Source organism: Atractosteus spatula, chromosome 6 (assembly GCF_055471065.1).
Source record: "Atractosteus spatula isolate fAtrSpa1 chromosome 6, fAtrSpa1.hap1, whole genome shotgun sequence".
Taxonomy (NCBI): Eukaryota; Metazoa; Chordata; class Actinopteri; order Semionotiformes; family Lepisosteidae; genus Atractosteus; species Atractosteus spatula.
Genome location: NC_142711.1, coordinates 48,035,088 through 48,057,559, shown reverse-complemented (window position 1 = coordinate 48,057,559; position 22,472 = coordinate 48,035,088). Strand labels below are relative to the sequence as shown.

Sequence of the window (22,472 nt, the reverse complement as noted above, 5' to 3'; positions counted from 1 at the left end):
GGGTTATGGGCCCAGCATGCTTCCTCTGCGTGCGACTTACGTTCATGTGACTAAGTTCATGCAGATATGAAAGAGATACAACCAGAACCTTTAGATTATCCTTGGTGTTTTTGAACTTGTGTATCTGCAGTGGTGGGTCACCTTTGTGGCCCTCCAGGACTAGGATTGAAGACTACTAGTCTAAGACTATGAAACATAAAGATGAGAGGATGCCTCTGTAAACTACTATGCTCAGGTTTGCTACAAAGCCCATGAACAAAGTTGTAGAAAAGTCTAGTCTGGGAAAGAGATGAAAATCCATCAGCTAGTATAGAAGGCTAAGAGTGATGTCTGTCATTGTTTCCCATGAGAAATGATCAATATGAAAACAATAAAGAGCTATCTGAAGATAAAAATCATTGATTGTTATGAAGCCAGGGAACAGGGAAAGTTTTCAAGGCATTTGAGAGGCTCATTTGCAACTTCTGTTTTTATTATCAAGAAGTACAGGATTCACAGTACTGCCACAGAACAGCACTAGTCTGGAAGAAAGAAGGTTCTTTCAGCAAGCTCATATAGGCTCAGGCATCTTGGTTTGCATGTTCACTAATGGTATTAGAAATGAAAAAAAGAATATGAAAACAGGGTAAAGGAAACCTTAAATGGTTGAAGAATATTTTATTATTCACATTTTATCCAACAATATCTTTTTTACGTAAGATGTAGACTGTGTAGTTTGCTGATGTTTTGCATTAATTATTAATACAGGATTATTTAATATTATAATATCCAGTAAATAAAACAAAATTATAAGCGATAAAACTCTTTTGTCAAATTAAGAGAGATTTTACTTAAGAGAAAGAATAAAAAGCACATCCTTACACAAAGTTGTCAGTGTCTGGAAAACAGGTTTCCCTGCCAGATAGTTGAGGCTCAAATTCAGGGCTCTTTAAAAAAAAACATGTGGATAAATTTTAGAGCAAGCTAGGATGAGTGGCTCTCTCTTGTTATGTAGCCACTTATGTTTTTATCTGCCTCTTGGCATAGTGATAGTGGCACCACACCCCTCTCTGGACACTCAGCACAAAGTAGTTCCTCTTACCTCCTACCACCTTTCAAGCTCTGCACTGGAGGGTAGTGTAGGGGAATGAGGTCATCTCTGCTCCTCAGAAGCTTAAGGAGCCTCATGATTGACCTCCTTCGGGTAGTCAATTAAAGCTCTTGAGCTACCTCTGACAAAGCCTTTTACGAGGCTCACGTCTCCTGTAGATAGCTTTGTTATGAATGGGGTGTCTCTCCTCCAGTCCAAAGCCAAATTTTCACACAGCTTTTTTCTGTCCTTGTTTCATAAAGCACTGCCACCATTAGCCACCAGAGTGTGATGTACGAAGACCACAGTCTAACTGCTGACATGTTCCATCATGTCATCTCCACACTGTGCAGTGGCGATAATCTTATAAATAGGTGAGACTTCAAGAAACAGACACACCAACACAGAAATAAGGTGCAAAAACGTGAATTAATTAGAGCTCGGTGGAAATGAATACAAGAAAAAAAGCCTAGCAGTTTCTGAGCTCTTGCTAAACTACTTCAGTTTTGTAACTCAACTAGTTATTGTAATTCCAACTCGTTTTTTTATCATGGGAATTAAGCATCCTTGCTTAAAAAATACTTTTCAAATACATTTTTCTATAGATCAGTATTTGACCTGCAAGTAATTTAAAATGAGGTATAAGTAGTTTGTATACGTTTGTGTAGTAATAATATTGTCAAGAACAGTACTGGTGCACAGAAGTGTCTTAATTAACACGTCCAAATGCTTTAAGATTGTGTTTTAAAACAAAAAGTAAACTAATTAAACAAGACATACTTTTATGTTGTATGTATGTGCAGTTGTATAAAAAGAATATACTGTGAGTTCAAACTGAGTACCAGTTCCAAATAATACAGTTCTTGAATATTTCCTGGGAACTTTTAAACATACAGTACAGCTCCTGGAAGGGAGGCTGGCAGACGTCTGAATGGATGTACAGCTGTACAGCTTTCTGCTTCCATGTGGAGAGGGTTGGCCTTGTTGCATTTATTCTTCAGTCAGCCATCAGTTCCCCTTGGGTGGAGGTCTTTTCTTGGAGCAGATACCTACTTGTGCACTCCCTGTGTCCCCATGGATTAGGCTGGGCCAAAGGCACAGCAGAGCTGAGTAACAGCTGATGTCTGAGTTACATGAAATGTTTTGGATTGCAGTTGGGCTTTTCTCTCTCCCTTTTTTTGGCACGTAGATAAAAATTGCAAAAGTTTCCCAACAGAGAGAAGAAATTCAGGCTGGTCATTGTGATGAGAATCATGTTTCTACAGGAATTGGTATGACGTTTCTTTACATTTGGCATTAAAATCTATAATTCCTAGAGCACCACAGAGAGCTGTGTGAGGACCAATTCTTTCAAATGTATGCCAATAATTTACAACCTGTTAAGAGTTAGTAAACCAGTCACAGTAGCAGATGATACCAAAACAAGAATAGAAATCACTTTAAAAGCAGTGGAACTAACTGGTCAAAATGAAACTCATTGGGCAATGACTGGGCGAACATCTGGCATATGACAATGTAGTCAAGTGCAGAGTGTTGCATACACCTGGCATAAGTATAATATGGGAAAGTCTAAACTTGAAGACCTGACCACTGAGATAGACTTAAGAGTTTACAGAAACCTCTATCATCTCAACAATGTGGAGGAGCAATATAGAGGCAATTACAGTTAAAAGCTTAGAATTTAAATCAAGGGGTGTCACGGTGGAGCAGCATAATAGCACTATGGTTAGCATTGCTTCCTTAAAATAGTGCTGGGTTGAATTCGGACCTGGGGCGCTATCTAAGTGGAGTCTGTATTCTCTCCCCATGTTTGAGTGGGTTCCCTCCCACAGTCCAAAACCATACAGTACGTACATAATTAACTGGCGTCTAGGACAAATTGGCCCAGGTGTGAGTGTATGTGTTTGTCCGTGTGCCCTACAATGGACAGGTGCCCTGTCCAGGGCGTACCCTGCATGGCATCCATTGCTTGCCAGGATAGGCTCTGGCTTCTCCTCAACCCTGAATTACAGTTAGAAAACAGAAGGATAATCGTAAAGATGTGCAATACACCCGAGCTACTAACCTTTGTTTTTGGTTCTATACAGAATTTATGGAAGTTTTCAGACGTTTTCACATTTTTTTCATAAAACATACAACACCTCCTGGCACATTATAGGCCAGCCTATACTGTAGGATAAGCTCTGGCTTCCTTCCAACTCTTAATTGGAAGAAGCAGTTAGAAAATTCAATTCAATTCAAATGAATGGATGGATGGATGTCATGATTGTACAGAACACTTTTAAGTCATTTAGAATACTGTAATAGTTTTGGTCTCCTTTCAACAAAAAGAGATTGCTTCTTCATGCAAAGGTGAGTCTGGACCAAGACACCCAGTTGTGTCTTCAAAGCCAATACCCTGGCTAAGATCCTCAGATGGAAAATTCTTCTCTTCCATTTTCCCTCACCGAACTTTCACCAAGCTTTCTATGGTTTCACTTTTTCCCTTTCCTTTGGAAGACCCCACTGTAAATTCACCCAGTGGACGCCACGAGGACTTTCAACCCAAATGAATTAAAAACGAAGCAAATACAAGCTCTAAAAAATGGTAGTTTATTTTTATTTCAGTTTCTTTTTTTTTTCTCCTCACAAATGGCTCAAAGTACAGCAGTTCAAAGGTGCGGGTTAAAGGGCGTCGGCCTCAGACGGGTGGAGATCACATCGAGTTAGCGTCATTGCACCTCGGTACCCACTTTACACGTCAAGAGCAAGTCGCCAGATGAGTGGTTTTAGGATCCCTGATTAAACAGGACTATTAAAAACCTGTAGCTATACAACAAAGCGTCTACACAACACCTAAAGAGAGAGAGGGACCGGCCAAAAGGGAAATTCATCTGACATCTGAGGTTGACAGCTGAGTATACAAAAAAAGAGAATATACAAATGGGAAAAAAACTCAATTTCCCCAGACTTTGAACAGAAATTATGTATCACTTTACCGACGTGCGCACATACTGTATACACCTGTTTAAGTAGGAACTGCCACAGAGATATACACGCATTGAGTATTTCTGGAGCCTCCTAGTTTTTTTTTTCCTTTTGAAATGATTCTGCTGCAGCAAGCAATTAGGTAAAGGTAGGAAACCTCAGAAAAATCTCCGTAAGTGTTCTTGAACAGCTCTGCAATGCCAAAACAAATTCAGCACAGGCCGTAGGCTCTCAAAATCCTATGTCCGGCAAATGTGAAGCTTGGTCTTTGCAACTGCTTTGAGAGAAGTGTTCTTTTTTTCAAACCCCAGAACATCCCCACCAAAGTTTTGTAGTCTAAATGCAATAAAGAAATAACAGCTGCCAGTTCCGTTGTAGTTGAAGCTCCTAGCCTATTCCTTTCAAATCGTTTCACACAGAAGCCACTAGATTTAGAAAGTAGCATTAGCGAATTAGCAAAAAAAAGTTTTTTGTTTTCCGTAATAGATGCATAATTCGAGATATCAAAAAAGCTAGAACGTCTAAGCATTCAAGGCAATAATATAATGCCCAGACAGGTGAATCAATACAAGGGAGAGTCTAACTGTAATTCAAGTTACCCAAAGCTTTCAGTTTCTAAAGAGTTTTCATTGAATACCAGACAGTCCTTGAGTCTACTTATCTGTAGCGGGAACACGGGGCAAGGGATTACTTAAAAATAAAGATTTCCCATCAGCCTTCTGTAGTAGACTGGACTTGGAAGCCTAGAAGGAAGAAATCCTTGTCAGTCTGCATTAAAGTGCTTTTTGTTTCATTGAACCCTATTGGTGCTGTATTTAAAAAATTAATACATAGTTTTGATTTCACTCAAATACACCATAGGGCTCAAAGACCTGCACAATAATAAAGGGCAGATTTAAATTGTTTAGAAATAAAATAAATGAATGGGAATCATTCCCCTTTCCAAGGGTACGACCAATGTTTTGGGTAACAGCTCCGTTCAATAAAACACTTATGGTGAGAACCAGTGATAGAAAACAAATGAGATCTGGATGCCTTTTCCTCTTTTATGCTCATGCAGGTGTGGACTCACACTCTTCTAATTCACACTCTCAACTCCAGAGAAGACATTCGGACCACTTATAGTTCAGACCTGAGTTATAGTTCACTTATAGTTCAGACAAAGCATTTTTTAAAAGGATGTCACAAATTTTTGGCTGCAGGGCAGAAAATGGGAGACAATGTCGTTTAGTTTATGTGTTCTTTTAAATGTACAACTGAACGACTTACAGTCCAAGTGGGTGTTATTTCTTAAAAGACTTCAAGTACTACATTAGTGTTCAATAATGGATTCCTGATGAACTTGAAAGAATTCTGAAGCAAAGATTTTGAGCCAATTAAAATCATATAAACCAAACAGTACTAAACAGAAATTACATAAATAAATTAAGATTGATTTTGATTAGTATAATGTCACATGGGGAAAAATGTAGTGTTGTTTTGTTCAGCTTCATAATATTTGCAACTGGAATAGTGTTTTAAAACATCCCTTGATTTTGTTAGGAAGTTTCAAGCAATGCCATAAGCTATTTCTGTATTCTCTGAGTATATAATTTACAATAGCAAGTTAATTTAGTCAATAAATTGGATTGTAAATGCATGGTAAAGGTTTCATTGGGCTTTCACAGGTTCACTCCAACATATTTCTTAAAAAAAAACTCAGTCAATTGCAGTCAGTGCCATTGCTAGCCAGTCAATCTCAATGCACTAGTTATAGATTTTCTTCCGAATATATTTTTAGCAACACTTTCCAGCGTGTGAGGAGTGAATCTTTCAAAGATTAATTCAGGTGACAAAAACATTTTTAAAAATTCAATTAACAGCAGAAGAAACTTCAAAGCCAACTTATATATTCACAAAATATCATAACTAAATTGTTATAAAATAATTTCTTTAGTCAAAAAGGCTTATTAGAGACATATTTCAGAAGGTGTTGTACTGTACGTGTTAAAGTATACAAGGGAAATTTTTAAAAATCTAACATTTTAAAATAATCTGGAAATGGGATTATACTTTAATGACATGTTCTTAATTGCTTTATCATTAATATCTGGAATCATCAGTCTGGAAACTGTCAATCTCAACATCTGACCTGTGCAGAAGACAGCTTTTGAAATGTCTATGGTTGCACCAAGTAGGTTTAGTATCCTACAGGTTTCTGAGCATTGCATCTTAAGTTAAGAATATACTTGTGAAGTCAGTAAACTGTAAACATGACCTTCTGTGAATAACAATACAGGCCAGCCCCAAGGTCTCCAGGCCTATGGCACACATTGAAAGTTCAAACAAACATCTTTCAAACTACTTAACAGGATCATATGCTAAAAGAATAAAATGAAGAATCTCACTTCACACCATCAATGTTGCAACCTGCAGGGTTGTAGGATTTTCTTACTTAAGGCATAGAAATATTTGACTACTGTACGTCCAAGTTTTTCAAAGCCTTTTTTTGTTACTAATTCAGTTTCTCTTTACACAGTAAGTTAAATGTGAGAAAACAGACAAAAAGGCAGTATCTGACTTACACGCTCCGCATTGCATACAAGGAGACTGCTAGGAGGAGTTCTGTTGTATGATGCTTTTTCACATTCATATTTAATGTCAAGGCATCCGATGTTAGAAGCAGACATTAGTGGGATATATACGTGAAGCCTGCGGCCCCCTATACCTCCATGAATATGAAAGACATTGGTTTGCTTGTAAGCCAAAGGACATGAAGATCTTGACCAAACAGAATTCATGATAAAAATGCTCACTGTGCTTGTTTTCCTGGCACCTCACGAAATTTTTTGAGATCAAAATACATTTGCCTTATGAAGAGCTCCGAGTTCACAAGTACTGTCCTTAATTTACGTTTTTCAAGTGGTGTTCCCCTCCCCCCACACACAAAAGAAATATCCATCTGATATTTCGTATCTCACATCTGCTACCAGGCACGCAAACAAACCGACTGCTCAAGAGGCAGAAAGGACAAAAAAAACCCATAAAAACTATATTGGAGAGGTCTTCAGCTCGGGCCATTATAAAATGCAGCATCGCTCTCTGATTCTCTTAGCGAGGCTTTTTCTCTTCTTCTTTCCATTCTTTTCCTTGCTGTCTTCCATTTTCCGTGCGCGGATCTCTCTCATTAGATCGAAGAACACCTGGAAAGCAAAGCGGACAGACAGGCCTTTATAACACACATGTAAACAAGCCAGAACCAAAACTCCAAATCTTCCAACTACCAGAAAACGGAGACAGTGTTAAAGTCATCCACGACAGCAGGCTTTCAGGCGCACAACGCATCAGAATCCGAGAACTACAATCTAAGAACATTAGACGGTCTCTTGGGTTATTCTACTCAGCATGTAAATCTTCTACAGCAGTGGGAAATAATCATTCAATTTCTTAATGATCTTACTTATTGAATCCGTCTATTTTTAATTAACAACAGCTAGTGTTGAAAGTTTAAGAAGACAAGACATCCCAAAACTCTTGTAGAAATGAAAGATTTCACACAACGGGAAATATCAAATATGCTGAACCTGAAACTGGTAACCGATGTAGATTTTCAAAAATGTACTGATTGATGCTTGACCAAAGGGGCAGCAGGAAACATGAGCAATGGTTGTGCACAGCAGATAGTCAGTTCACAGGCTGTGTCCTTTAGCAAGATCCTTTAACACAATTTCTCCAGTCTCTCACCTGTACAAAGGACTGCAAGCACTGCAGGGAGCTTAAACTCTGAAGGACTGGTGTCCCAATCAGGGTAGGACTGAATTCAGGGGTAGGACTGCACTCTCAATGTCACATTGCAGAAACTGGAGTAACCTGCAGCTCTATTTTATTGGTGCTGCAAACTTTGGGGAACTCTGGGGTTGTAACACAAATTCTATCTGAAACATACTGTGAATATATAAGTATTTATATTGAATTTTGAAACACAGAAATTAAAAAATATTACTATTATGTGTAATAGAATAACAAACATAAAAACTCTACACCTTTTTTTCTTAAGAATAATGGACAATGTTTTCCCACTATACACTGGGCTCTTTATTCAAATCTTTTTCTGCAAATTCTGTAAATGCAATGAAGGCTGTAATCTTCACCATAAGCTGTCAAAGTGGTGAAAACTGATGATTACAAATGCCTCTTATTCAACTCAGTGATATATTTGTTTCTGAACTTCTGAATTTGGTATATTTCTTTTAAGAAGTGTTGGTAATACAGTAATTGTGTTAAACACTTAAACTGAGCTTTATGTCTCCTTTTTGGAGAAAAGGGCTATTTTTTTCTAGATGCCTATATTAGCATACTTTGTTGGAAAAGAAACAAATCCCAAAATAACACCTGGGAAACTGAACAGTTGATTGAAAGAGGATGAAAAGGACAGTTTAAAAATTACATCAACCATCCTTTAAAACAAGCAGATGACCTATGAGAAAATGATCTAGAGAAAAACCAACTGACAAGAGGCTAAATGTCACCAGCTCTAGTAATAATTCCAAAACCTCATGTTCCTTCTGGGATTTTTAGCCTTGTGTAAAACAGGCTTTTCCTTCCATCAGGGCTGAAGTCCTATTTAGTCCTCTGTGTGTCATTTTCTGCATTTATTTTTTGCCAGTAAAATATTTATCAACTCATCAAGTCCATCCTTAAATTAAATCTGGGATGCTGTGTGCCACTTTAAGAGTTAGAATTTTTTAAAACAAATGCACGTTCAGAAAAGGGGGACAACATATAAAAAAGCTTGGTGGTCTAGTGGGCCAGGTGGCTGGTAAAGAATATAATGTTAAAGGCACCAGCATTGTGCGTCATTACCTTGTCCACATTGGCACGCGTTTTTGCAGACGTTTCCACATAGTTGACACTCCACTGCTCCGCCCGCGACTTCGCCTCCTCCACAGACACCTGCCTCTTGTCCTCCAAGTCCGACTTGTTTCCCACCAGGAGAAACGGCACGTTCTCGTCCTCCTTCACTCTCAAGATCTGCTCCCTGTGGAGGCAGAAGAGAAAAGGCGAGACACCCGGCCTGTTAATTGCAATGACTTCTACCAAATGTGAACGCGACGGTTTTTAAAGAGGACCGCCATGTCCCATCAGCCTGATGGGCAGGTCCCGTGCCATACGTCTGCTCAAATACAGAAAGCGGCTTTAGAGTTTCCGCTGTGGAAGTGGAGTTTGGTTCACCAACAGCAAATGTTTCAAACAAACAAAAACAAAAATCCACATGATTTCGCATGATCAAACCTGCACTTTTTTAAATAAACCTCTGCAATTGTTATCAAATCACCTCTAGGTTTTAAATACAACATCAGTTAAAATATACTTTGTAGTTTGAACAATGGGAGCAATAACAAAAACACGAAAAACAGAACAGAAGTACTGGAACTGTGTGTGAAAATAACAGAATGGTGGTAATGGTACTGGCTTGGTTCCATGCAGTGCACTCCATAGTGAAATCTAAACAGGGGTGTTCACTATGACCTTTAATTATAATCGTTTCTCATTAAGAAACATGACTGATTGTACATCTAAGTATTTGTATTAAGTCAACCGAAGTTAACGCCCTTAGTCAATTAAACAAAATTCTAGTCCCGATTTCTGATCCTTGAACGAGCAGATGTACCAGCTCGGAACCTGAAAAGCCCCCAGTCCAGCAAATTTTATAGGGCACTAACTTAAATCTCTGATTTCTATAGACTTGGAACAAGCTAGCCAAAGATCAGTGTGAAAAATCCACCCAGTGAATTGTTTAAATTTAAAGGTCTACGTGGACCAGAGTCATGTCATTTCAGCTTAATTAATCAATATCACACAGGTGACCTAGAAGACTAAGTGGGCTGAGGCTCTCCAGGACCAAGGATGGAGATCCCTGCTGTAGGTTTTTTTTTTAAATATTGAGAGGATTTCCACAGATGAACCAGCAAAGGGAGTATCAGTGTAATTAAGGAGTGATCGGTTTAAAGCGATAACGAGTTTACAGTAATCAACAACCATTTTTGCTTCTTTTTCTCCCAGTAAGGTTAAAAAAAGTTGGAGATTGTGTGTTGTAAACTATTTTAAAACCAATTTCACAAACCTGAACTTTAATTAAAATGGAGAAAGTAACAGCCTGAAGCAGAATGATATTTTGAAAGGATTACCGCTCCCACCCCCGGGCTAGGTATCCAGCTGAATTCCAGTCAAATGCGTCATGGTATTATTACACAACCTTGCCTGCCTGTCTGTGTGATTATCCCCCAGACTGCTTTGTTTTTTTCCTGAAGCTTCACGAAGCATGGGATTCTGTTTTATATCATTATTTTAAGACCTCATTTTTCTCAGTAAGCACACACAACTTAAGCATGGGGTGGATTATATCTGCAGAATAGTTCATACACTACATTTCACAACCCGACGACGGTGCTCAGAAAAAGATTTTAGTCAAGACTGACAGAAACGTATTGCCGTGTCAGCCACTTACAGTATGACCGTTGTCCAGCACACCCCAGCAGTCAAGGAGCAAAATACTTGAACAGCCTCAACAGAACTTTGGCTAGGAGTCACCTTGTCGTCGCTTTCTAATTTGAAATCCCCCAATTACATTACAAAAGATTATGCCCGCCGTTTTAAAACGTTGCTCTCTGGCAACTGCTCCCACATCTGCGAAGGAGAAAATAAGAGGCGGGGACAGTCTCTTCCAGCTCGCCCACGTCATCTGACAAAGTGCAAGGCTGCAGTGTCTGAACGGAAAAGTGAGCGCCAAGTGGAAAGAGTGGTGGATTGCTCACCGATGTCACCTCAAGCCTGTAGGCACCTGTCCAGCACATGGGAGGTACCATTTGCTGGAAAGCCATGGGCTCTGGCCAACTGCTCCAGCACTGCTGACCTGCAACCGCCATTTGGGAAGGCCTGGTCAGCCAGCAACATGACCAAGACCTGATCAGCAGTGCCGAACAGTGGTTAGATATGATCTCGTCTAAGAACTAGAAGGTTGTGGGTTAGAATCCTAGGTGACATGCTACTGCTGTTCCCTTGAGCAAAGCACTTCACACGGCTGGCTTCAAGAAAATGTCCAGCTGTAGAACTGTAACTGTTTAAGTCACTCTGGGCAAAAGCATCAACCAAATGAATTATAATTAATCATAGAAAGGTCAGAGCAACAGAGCCCAACTTGTGTTTGAAGCAAGTGCAGTTTCTGTCTGAGCCCTGGTTATTTCATTTCTTATGAAAGAAAAGAGCAGCAAAAAAAAAAACTATTGAAAAATCTCTATAGGGTCAAAAATGTTTTCTGTGTCTGGGTTACGCATTGGGTGTAATTTACACATTCCACCCAAATGAAGTTACAGCTATGGTCTTTGAATCAGATTCATATTTTAAGCTAATTTACCAGATTAAAAATGACAAATTTGTCATAATTGAAACTAAATTAAAAGAAAAAGAGAGACCTGAACAACTAATGGTATAATTACACCATTTTAGTATCCACAAAATCTCAACGTTATTTTGACTATGTATTATTATAAACAATATATTAACCAAAATACACATTTATTTTTATGCAGACCTCAATTACTTTTCAAATGAGGATGTATTTTGTCACCTTCTGTGTCAGTTCAACTAAACCTGCTTTGAGAATAGTACTGTAATAGTGCTTTTTCAGCATGAACCTGTCAGTTTCCATGGAAACACATCCTTCATGTTCTGAAAAAAAAACTACCCAGAAATGTTTTTTGGCATATACAGTTCAGTATATACAAATAAAGACATGCAGTGAAGGGACCTTCAACATATTTTGAGGTCCAATATCAGCTAACAATATTCTGAAAAGTAGTTTTATTTATTTTGATTATCAAAAGGTTTATTTGTACACATAACTTGATATATTATGTATAACTAAATAAAAACAAGAATTAAAAAAAATCCTAAGGTATGTGTTTATTTTATTTTTATTTTTAAAAAATGTTTATTGTAAAACAAATTGTAAAAGCCAATCCAGTAACAATTTATGTTTATCTAAACAGGATGATTTATACAATTATTGTTATTTCTATGAAGTCAACAGAAGTATTTTCAAATGCAAAATACTGCGTTTGTTAAATATAATTTCTTGTACTCGGAAAAAGCCAAAGCTACGCACTCATGCAACATATTTAAAACCCCCGCTCTATGTCCTAACATAACAGCAGTGGCACACGAGCCGGACAACGGCAAAAACGTTTCAAACAAGAGGAGACCCTTCTGGCCATCAAGCAAGCTTAGTTTCTATTAACAACCTGATCCGAGAAGCACATGCGGCAGCTTCGCGGAACAAAGTTATCGGCGCTGACGGCGTGGCTGTGCAGCTTGTTCGAGATAATAATAATAGCGTACACTTATATAGCGCTTTTCTGGAAACTCCACTCAAAGCGCTTTACAGGTAATGGGGACTCCCCTCCACCACCACCAATGTGCAGCATCCACCTGGATGATGCGACGGCAACCATAGTGCGCCAGAACGCTCCCCACACACCAGCTATCAGTGGGGAGGAGAACAGAGTAATGAAGCCAATTCATAGATGGGGATTATTAGGCCATGACTGGTAAGGGCCAATAGGAAATTTGGCCAGGACGCCGGGGTTACACCCCTACTCTTTTCGAGAAACACCCTGGGATTTTTAATGACCACAGAGAGTCAGGACCTCGGTTTTACGTCTCATTTGAAGGATGGCGCCTGTTTACAGTATAGTCACTATACTGGGGCATTATGACCCACATGGACCGCAGGGTGAGCGCCCCCTGCTGGCCCATTAACACCTCTTCCAGCAGCAAGCTTAGTTTTTCCCAGGAGGTCTCAGATCCAGGTACTGACCAGACTCACACCTGCTTAGCTTCAGTGGGCTGCCAGTTGTGAGTTTCAGGGTGATATGGCTGCTGGCTTAGATGCCCAGAGACCTCTGCTACTGGCTCCACCATCCACTGGAACAGCAGCTAATCCAGGTCCCAGCTTTAAGCACACTTCTGTGTATGTCTGCTTTCAGGTCTAATGTTTGGTTTGACCCGGTTATGTTACACGATTTAACAATCCTTCGGGGCACAGCCCCTCTTGACCTACCTCGAGAATTTTGAGGATTCAAAATTAAACGAAAGCTCTTATTGAAGCGTTTACCCTCAACCCTACACTCAATCCATGCTAACATGCATGAATTGAATGAGCACTTTGGGTTGGTTGTCGTACCTAGTTCATTGCCCTTATTATGGACAATCTGTCTTGACACAGCTTCTCCTTCGAGTGCTTTGTCTGATTGTCGGAGTGGTTACCTGAAGTCTGCCGTGGCCGCAAACGACTCGAGCTCTGTGATGGAGAAGACGCAGAGAAAGCCCTCCCCGCTCCGGAAATAATTGTCCCGGATGGCGGCGTAGTCCTCTTGTCCAGCAGTGTCCAGGATGTCAATCTGCACTTCCTCCCCATCCAGTACCACCTTCTTCCTGTAGCTGTCTGCTTTGGTGGGCTCATAATCCTCTACAAACTTGGAGGGCAAAAAAAAAAAAACACAACAGGTGACCACAAATACAAACACTGCATGACAGGAGTTTCAGCTGAAAAGATCAAACCCGACAAAAAGTCGCTCACAGTTACCTTGATACTTTAGCACAGGATGAATCCAGTATTTTTCAAATGCAGTGCCTGGTGCCCACAGACCAAACAGGAGTTTTAAACAGAAGGACTAAGAAAATCATTTATACTTTACTGTCATTCAAGAGTTACTCCTGCACACACAAGAAAATGATTGATGGAACCCAATCCAATTGATTGAAGGGATAAAAACAAATATACTTCTGGATAACAGTTCTTAAAATAGTGCTCACGTCATCAACACATCACTTTCAATAGCCGCTTCTCCAGTTTAGGGTTCCAGAGCCTATCCCAGGGAACGATGGCACAAAGCAGGATACAGCCTGGATGGGATGCCAGCCCATCGCAGGGCACTCATAGGCACAAACGCAAACTCACAGCAGGGCCAAACTCACAGAAACCAAACAACCTACCAGTATGTCTTTAAACTTTCGGAAGAAAACCATGGGAACATGGTGATAACATGCAAACTCCACGCAGACAGAACCCCAGGAATTGAACATGCCACCGTGCCACCAACAGCCTTGGCCCTACTACATCACAGTTTTCTCCAGTGACTTGACATAGGACTAGGACTGCTGGGCCACTGCTCCCTAGATGAGTCTCTCTGCTACTGTTGAATATATGAATTACGATTGAGAAAAGGTATCTGACTTCACATCACAAATAATCTGTACATCTCTCTCTACATGAAGTTCAATAATGAATCTGTTCAAGACAAAAATGGCCAAAAAGTAAAGATTCTGGATATGCTGCAAGGAATTATGAGTGTCCTCACCTTTCAGGACTCAAGTTTGAACATTTAACATTTTTTACTTATCATATATATGTAAAAGTAACGAATGTTTATGCTTTATTGTGCAATTTATTTTTATTATGTTTTCGTTTTACACACCGTTCAGTATAGGTAGTGCCGTTCATTTGTGTGAATACGGACGACAGTTTTTGGCCCTGTTGACAATTTCCTATTTATAACCTATGGTGATAATTTTCTTCAAGCACAGATTTGCTTACTGCTGCCTTTTTTGGAGGAATGCAACTCCCTGCAACAAAGGTCAGCAGTACTTGCAGTTACTGTAACAATAATCTGAAAATGAAAGTAAAGAGAAAAGGGAGCTTCAGAAAGGGAAAAATGCATGTTACGAAAAGGAAAACAGTCCATTTTGAACCTGATAATCGCAGGCTCTACAACAAGTTGGTTCAGAGAGGCCCCTGTTCAAACAGGTATGGCTGTTTTGATGAAAATCATGTGAGGGAAATATTCAAACTTGGCACCCCTAGCTTGTCAGCTGCTGTGTAAAGAGCTCAGATTTTTTTAACATAGTCATTGTTGTGTGTGGGACACTGGACATGTTCAAAATCCCGGGAACTGACATCGTCTTACCTCATCATACATGAACTGCAGAGTCAGTGCTGACTTTCCCACACCACCACTGCCAACCATGATCACTTTATGCAAAGCCAGGGAATTCTGGCCTTTGGGCTTGTTCGCTGCCATCCTGGGAGAGATGAGGTACAAAATCTAACGGGAACGCAGGGCAAAGTGCTTTCTCTGGAAGACAAAGAAAAAAAAAGCTTCAGAAACCAGCACCGCGTCTTTCACAAACAAGTGATTACAGTAAACTGTATTGTAAAAGCCAAGTATATGCAGGAGGTCAGAGAAGCAGACTTTCTCTTTGCACTTTCAGACGCCATCCATAGGGATGAGGAACCATGATTCATTGTGATTCACTGGGAAGTTAGTGACTGATTGCGTCTACACCAGTCCTCCCTGTTTCCCCCATCTTCATCACAGAAGAAGCAGGCATGGACTTGTAAAATGTGCGTCAGCAAATTAAAATGCCAAGTCTTGCAAAGCAAATCCAACAAGGCTGTTTTATGGACTGACTGAGAAGAACTGAATTTCTTTCTTATATACCATTTGATATAATCATCTTATACAGAGCTTTTCTGGACACTCCACTCAAAGCGCTTTACAAGTAATGGGGACTCCCCTCCACCACCCCAATGAGCAGCCCCACCTGGATGATGTGACGTCAGCCACAGTGCGCCAGAACGCTCACCACACATCAACTATCAATGGGGAGGAGAGCAGAGTAATGAAGACAATTCATAGATGGGAATAATCAGGAGACCATGAATGGTAAAGGTTAGGGGGTAGTTTGGCTGTGACACCCCTAATCTTTTTGACAAATGCCCTTAAATAATTTAATTAACACAGAGGGTCAGGTAATTGTTATGCTTTTATCTTTACAGGAAAGTATCCCAATCACTATACTGGGGCATTAGGACCTACACAGACCACAGGGTCCTTACACCTCTTCCAGCAGCAACCTTAGCTTTCCCAGGAGGTCTCCCATCCAGGTAATGGCCAGGCTAATATCCGCTGAGCTTTAGTGGGTTGCCAGTTGTGAGCTGCAGGGAAATATAGCTGCTGGCATTAATTAAAGCCAATCTGAAAACACGCTGTCCACAAATCCTTTGCCATGACCCATTAAAAGAAAAACCCAGATCTTCTAATCTGTAGCATTAGACTTAAATTGTTCAGTAAAAGTGTGGAGGACTGATGGTTTAATTTAAGAAAGGAGTGTCCAGCCCTTGTCCAAATGACCATTGTGTCTGCTGGTTCTCTAGATGTCTGAAACAGCAGCACCTGAATACCTGGGAAAATCTATTCAACTGACCCAGTTAAGCCAGTAACCTGGTGATTTAGTACATCTTTAATCTTCACTTACTCCTCAGACAACATCCTGCCATCTTGGAAAGGATCTGAAGGAAAACATGTGGCATATTCTCCCACCTTTTCGGAATTCAGTTTTGTAAACTGTACAAATCCTGCAAGTACCAATACTAATGGGTAAACGGTCACCTCAAAAAGTTATAATGGAGCAGAACCATCATGTCTCTTTTACAGAATCACCACATTAAACGCCAACCTAAATGTACAAAACGCTGACCTTGCAAGGCTAATCCAATGTAACCTAGACTGCAGGAAATTAGTTCTGTGGGCATCAGACACAAGTGTTTTAGTTTCCCTTACAGACCAAACCAAAGTGCAAACATTTCCACAGCTCTTACTAGCTTTTTAACTTCCTGTCAATAATTCTTAGAAAAATACACATTTAAATTGAAACCAGTGATTCCATCTCAGGCTTCTTTGGAGATGTTTATTTTACAAATGGATATAATCTTTTATTTAATGAAGAGATGTTATGCAGCTCCGAGGACACAAGAGGGCGATAAAGTGCTACACCTTCACTTCAGAGTGAAATTCTGAAAAAGGTGGATCAATGAAACATTCTCATCGCTGTGGCAGAGAAGTCATAGGCTCACCGGATGTTATCTTCCATTTAAGAGGCAAGTCTTCTGCACCCGCTTTCACCAGGGAATCCTGGGAAGTGACCCATGCAAAAAATGTACTGCAATTGGGATTGATAAAAGCAGACTATACCCGTTCTTAAAGGTGTGCTCACAGTGTGACGGCTCTTCTTCATAGTAAGAAGGATTTGTTATTGATATACTGAAGCAATGCAATGACACCAAGCATATTTGACATATTCTGACATTCCTCTTGAAAACATTATTACAAATAATAATAACACTTATGTAGTGCTTTTCTGGACACTCCACCCAAAACGCTTTAGAGGTTATGGGGACGCCACACCTTCACCAAAAATGTGTGGCCCCACCTGGATGATGTGATGGCAGCCAAAGAGCACCAGTGTGTTCACCACACATCAGGAGAACTGAGTGACTGAGCCAATTCATAGAGTACTTAGGCCACGAGTGGGGGAAAAGTTGCCCCGGACTCAGGGGTAACCACCCCTATTTGTGCTAATGGACTCCTTTTGCACTCCTTGTTTGCTCCCGAGTACACAAACATAGAAACTGAAAGACTAGCACTGTCACTTCAGTTCTTTCTCCATCATAAGGACTGTCCGGCTGGATCATGCAAGGACACGTTGAATGAAACTTCTGGTGAAAATTCACAATGGATTATACATGAATGCAGGCTGGTTGCCTATCTAATTCCCCATCCACAACAGAACAACTACTTGAAAGCAATGGAAATATTCTGAAGAATAACTGCTTGTTGAGGCTGGGCTATTCATGCCTGATATACATTATATTCTATAGTGAATGTGTTAGGTTTCCAACAGGAACCTCCGGCCCTTGTCACATGAGTTCTTGTCTAAGCTAGACAAATGACTAACTCTATACATATGCAGAGAAACAGCCCACACAATCCCATTCCCACAGTCCTATGAGAAGATAACTTTATAAGTCAATACTGTATATTTATGGCTACCTTTAAAAAAACATAACTCCTCTGAGTTCATGGTGCGAATAAAATAATTGAAAATATTCAAACCACAGCCATGTTGTATTACATGCATGAACAATAGTATTGCCATCCCAAAAAACACTGCATGTGGCACATAAGAGATAACCCATGTCTTTAAGGTTGTGTGAATAGTTTACGTCTCCCTGTTATGTACAGGGTTATTCATGGGAGACAAAACAAAAAAATCACAAAATCCTTCATCTGTCACTCTCTTCCACTATTAAAGCAATATTTTATCCCAAAACTTATTTTAAATTGGAAACTGTATTTCACTTCATTTCCAATTGAAATACTTCAGTTTCAAGTTTAAATGACAAAAGTCCAATTTTACTGAAAATGTAAAATTTTGGAAGACTAGCCTGAAAGAACATTCAAATAAGCATGTGAAGATACAAAACACAATCTTCCTCAAGACCGTCAACAAGCAAAAATATATACTGAAGCTTGGTAAGCGCTAACTTGCTCTTAACAAGCTTTACTTCAGAGAGGAACTGCTGAATCACTCTTTTATTCATCTGGCTGCTCCTTAGGCAGTTGCCTCTTAGTCTCGAGGCACAGAATGGGCATCCTCATTAATGATCGACAATGTTCCTTGCTGCCTGTCACAAAGCTTTTGCTGCCTGACACACTGACAGGCAATTTCATCAGCTCTCAGTATTTCCCTTCCCAGACTTGCTCCACTAATGTTTTCCCTAAACAAAATAAGCAGATCCTGTAGGTTCTCCACTCAACTTCCAAGCCCTTATCACCTCTAGCCTGGACACCTGCCTCTCGTTCCGTCTTCTTGCTTACATCCCTGTCGTCTGGCTCCTTAGCCCTGTTCACACACAATTTAAGGTCCTTGTCTTTACCTTCTACTCTCTTTAACCCTTCGACCCTCCTATTTTCAACCCTCTTTCCTCTCAGTCAATCCCGTCATCTTCTGCTGCTTACTTGGGCTGGTCCTTGTGTTGGTCTCCTGACTTTCATGTCTCTTGCCCTCAGCACACTGAGCAGTGGTTAGTATCGCCTCCTTGGTTCAAACCTGGGCCTGGAGCGTTACCTGCGTGCCGTTTGTACGTTCTCCCCACGTTTGCTATCGTTTCCTCTCACAGGCCAAAAACAAACCGGAAGGGTCTGGAAAAACTGCCGCTAACGCGAGTGTGTGCGTGTCTGTGTGTCAGCCATACGCTGGACCGGTGTATCCCACCTTGTGTCAGTTTCATGCCAGGATAGGCTCTGGCTCCCCCACAAACTTGAATTGGAAGAAGCAGTTGGAAAATGGATGGATATGGCTCCTTTGCCGTCATATGTTTAGGTCCAGCTAAAAGGAAAAAGACTGAATTTCTATCCCAAGACCCAAGACCTGACCCCCAACCAATCTGTTCAGACTGCACCTTTAGATCCCATGATTCATCCCGGCATACCTGTAACTTCTGTATCTTTTGTTTCATGGTTTATTCTTATGAAGGTTTCTCATTGTTTTGAAAAAGTCTGCAACACATTTTACCTTCTTCAAATAGCCAACATTAAATGCTCAAGCAACAATGTTTTCAAATCTTATAATGAAATTGGCTTTGCCCTCTGTTCTTACCCGGTACTTAAAAATCATTTGGATCACTCTCAACAAGACGTACAAAGTTTCTCTCTGTTTATTTATTTGTTTTTGCCTCTCAGTAGTTTAGAGGAATGAAATTCAAAATCCGTCTAAAAGAAGTCCATTTGGATCAGATGATCCTGAACCTTACCTGTGTTATTAACCTGTGCAAACCCAAAATAACTTATTGTCCTGTAAGCAGTAAGACTAATACATGGTGGTGCAGTGCTAAGCACTGCTGCCAGGCCACGCTGGGGCCCTGGATGACTGGGGAGACAGAGAAAAGGTGGATATTGAAAGTAGGAGGGGAAGAGGGATACAGAGAGTAGCAGGTAAAGCTGTGGTCTATCTGTGTGGAGTTCTTCATGTTCTCCCTGTGTTTGCATGGGTTTCCTCCTGTGCTCCGGTTTCCTCCCAATCCAAAGACGAGTAGGTTAACTGGCTTCTGGGACAAATTGGCCCTGGTGTGAGTGAGTGTGTGTGTGTCTGTGTGTGTCCTGTGATGGCGTCCCACTCAAGGTGTGTGCTACCTTGCGCCTACTGCTTGCCACAGTGGGACTCCCCCCACAACCCTGTATTGGTTTATGGCTAGAAGATGGATAACAGGACTAAGATAATTGTAGATACAGCACCAACAATTGTTTAAATGCCATGGGTCCAAAAGAAGTTGATTGATTAATCTACACTTCACCGCAAATGGTATTGGTAATAATTGAAAACATTATGCAAATGAATCAAAAGGACAATAAGCAAACCCATTAGCAGAATCTAATTACCCTAATCAGTCATCTAAACCTCTTCTGGGAAAAGCGCGGATCAAATTCAAAAATTCTTTGCCGCAGGTATACAGCAGAACCTTCATTTGGAAACAAAATGAAAATCAGAGCTATAAACACAAGCCTGTTAAGAAAGATTTGAGAAAGGTGTCTAATACAAGAAAATCCAAAGACTATTTTTGGAAAATCCAGAAAAACAAGAGGCAATGAGATGTGCAGTAGCTTGTTGAAGGTCTAAGCCTCAAAGAAACAACTCTTTATCCAAAGGGTTGTGGGAGAATGGAAAAACATGCCCAGCTATGTTCAGGAAGCCAATACCCTGGCTTCTTTCAAGAAACATAAATAATAATTAATAATAATTGCTTACACTTATATAACGCTTTTCTGGACACTGCACTCAAAGCGCTTTACAGGTAATGGGGACTCCCCTCCACCACCACCAAAGTGTAGCCCCACCTGGATGATGCGACAGCAGCCATAGTGCGCCAGAACGCTCACCACACACCAGCTATCAGTGGGGAGGAGAACAGAGTAATGAAACACCCTGAGATTTTTAATGACCACAGAGAGGATGCGAAGGACGGAACCTGTTTACAGTACAGTGTCCCCATCACTATGCTGGGGCATTAGGACCCACATGGACCGCAGGGTGAGCGCCCCCTGCTGGCCCCACTAACACGTCTTCTAGCAGCAACCTTAGTTTTTCCCAGGAGGTCTCTCATCCAGGTACTGACCAGGCTCACACCTGCTTATCTTCAGTGGGTTGCCAGTTGTGAGTTGCAAAGTGATACGGCTGCTGGCTGAATAGCGCTACTACCACACAGGCAAGATGAGCTGAATAGCTTCCTCTTGTGTGTAACCTTTTTTGTGTTCTTAATAAGCCTGTTGTTTACAGGATTTTCACCTGTAGCAAATTCCGGTAATTCCCGTTTGTCTTATAATGCATCAGTGTCCACAGCAGTGCACACTTTCACGTCTGTCTGCTGTGTGACAGTAGCATGTGGTGCCACTTCTGCCTGTTCCTTCTACAGTTCCTTCTTGTCTGTAGAACAATGAAGTTTTGCACATTGAATGAGGTGTCACCTGTCAGCCTTCTCACAGAATCAATTCACCCGTTTCCTGTCATTAACCATTCTCAAAACTTCAGCTTCGACCAAATAGCCAGTGGTAACTGATGCCTTGTATTGGCTCTTCCAGCTTTTGGGCTTAGAGCACAAGCTCAGTCATCAGTCTTTTTGATAAAACTTGCTGATTTTTTCTTTTTTTGTTTGATATAAATATCATCGGTGACAAAGGAGAAATTTGGAGTCAGAAAACGTAAGAACGGACAACAGTACAACAGCCTTCATGTAGATTACACTGATCAAAACTATCAAAATGATCTATTTACTCTCTTGGTGGGTACTTGAAATGCCACAGCTTCGGTAGCTGGGAACAGAAATGTTAAGATTTAGCTGGCAGCTGGTCATGCAAGAACAAATACTGCAGCAAACGCAGCCTAAAGCAGCAGTGAAAAGTACTTTCCGGAATGCGTGAATACCACTCAGCAAGCGTTCAGCAACACATTGGCAGATGCCGTTCACACCTTCCTCAGGCCTGGCCTCCATGACAACACCAGCCAACGCAGCCCGCTGTACAAAAAGGTCTTCAACACTTTTCTTATCCGTTCTAATACTTCAGCCCACAAAGCCATGGTCTTAAAATCCAAGTCCAATTTTGAAGTGTCGCCCCTCCCTTTTCTGGTCTATCAGTAGCTACAAAAATGCCAGGGCATAATAGCAGGAAGTGAAATTACTACCAAGAAAAAAAAAATAACTTTGGTTAAATAACTTCCATTTTAACAATGGAATATCGTGTTTTCAAAAGGCTGGATATACAATAGACGCTTTCTGCCCAGGAGAATGTCTGTGAGCCAAATCTATTGTCATAACACCTGGAAGATAATAGGAGGAAAAAAATAAAAACACAGATGATGACAAACTATAGATTTAAAATAGGCAGCGCTGAGCCTAAAAAGGCTATTTATAAACAAGACTTATGTGTTCATGTTGATACAATTATTTATGTCTTCTAAAATCCAGACAGTTTAAGGAAACCATAAAAATGGCAAATAAAATGTT

The 22,472-nt window shown here is 40.5% G+C and overlaps 1 protein-coding gene across 1 annotated transcript in view; it reads right to left on the bottom strand.

Annotated features, from left to right (window-relative positions):
- Positions 1-3,638: 3,638 nt before the first annotated feature.
- Positions 3,639-22,472, bottom strand: part of LOC148832988 (ras-related protein Ral-A) — a 38,119-nt gene continuing 19,285 nt past the window's right edge. The window contains exons 2-5 of the mRNA XM_088918781.1: positions 15,040-15,207; positions 13,340-13,548; positions 8,879-9,053; positions 3,639-7,218 (exon numbers count right to left, since the gene is read on the bottom strand). Coding sequence (XP_088774907.1) covers positions 7,096-7,218; positions 8,879-9,053; positions 13,340-13,548; positions 15,040-15,153 — 621 coding nt within the window. The 5' untranslated portion in view covers positions 15,154-15,207 and the 3' untranslated portion in view covers positions 3,639-7,095. The remainder of the gene's footprint in view (positions 7,219-8,878; positions 9,054-13,339; positions 13,549-15,039; positions 15,208-22,472) is intronic.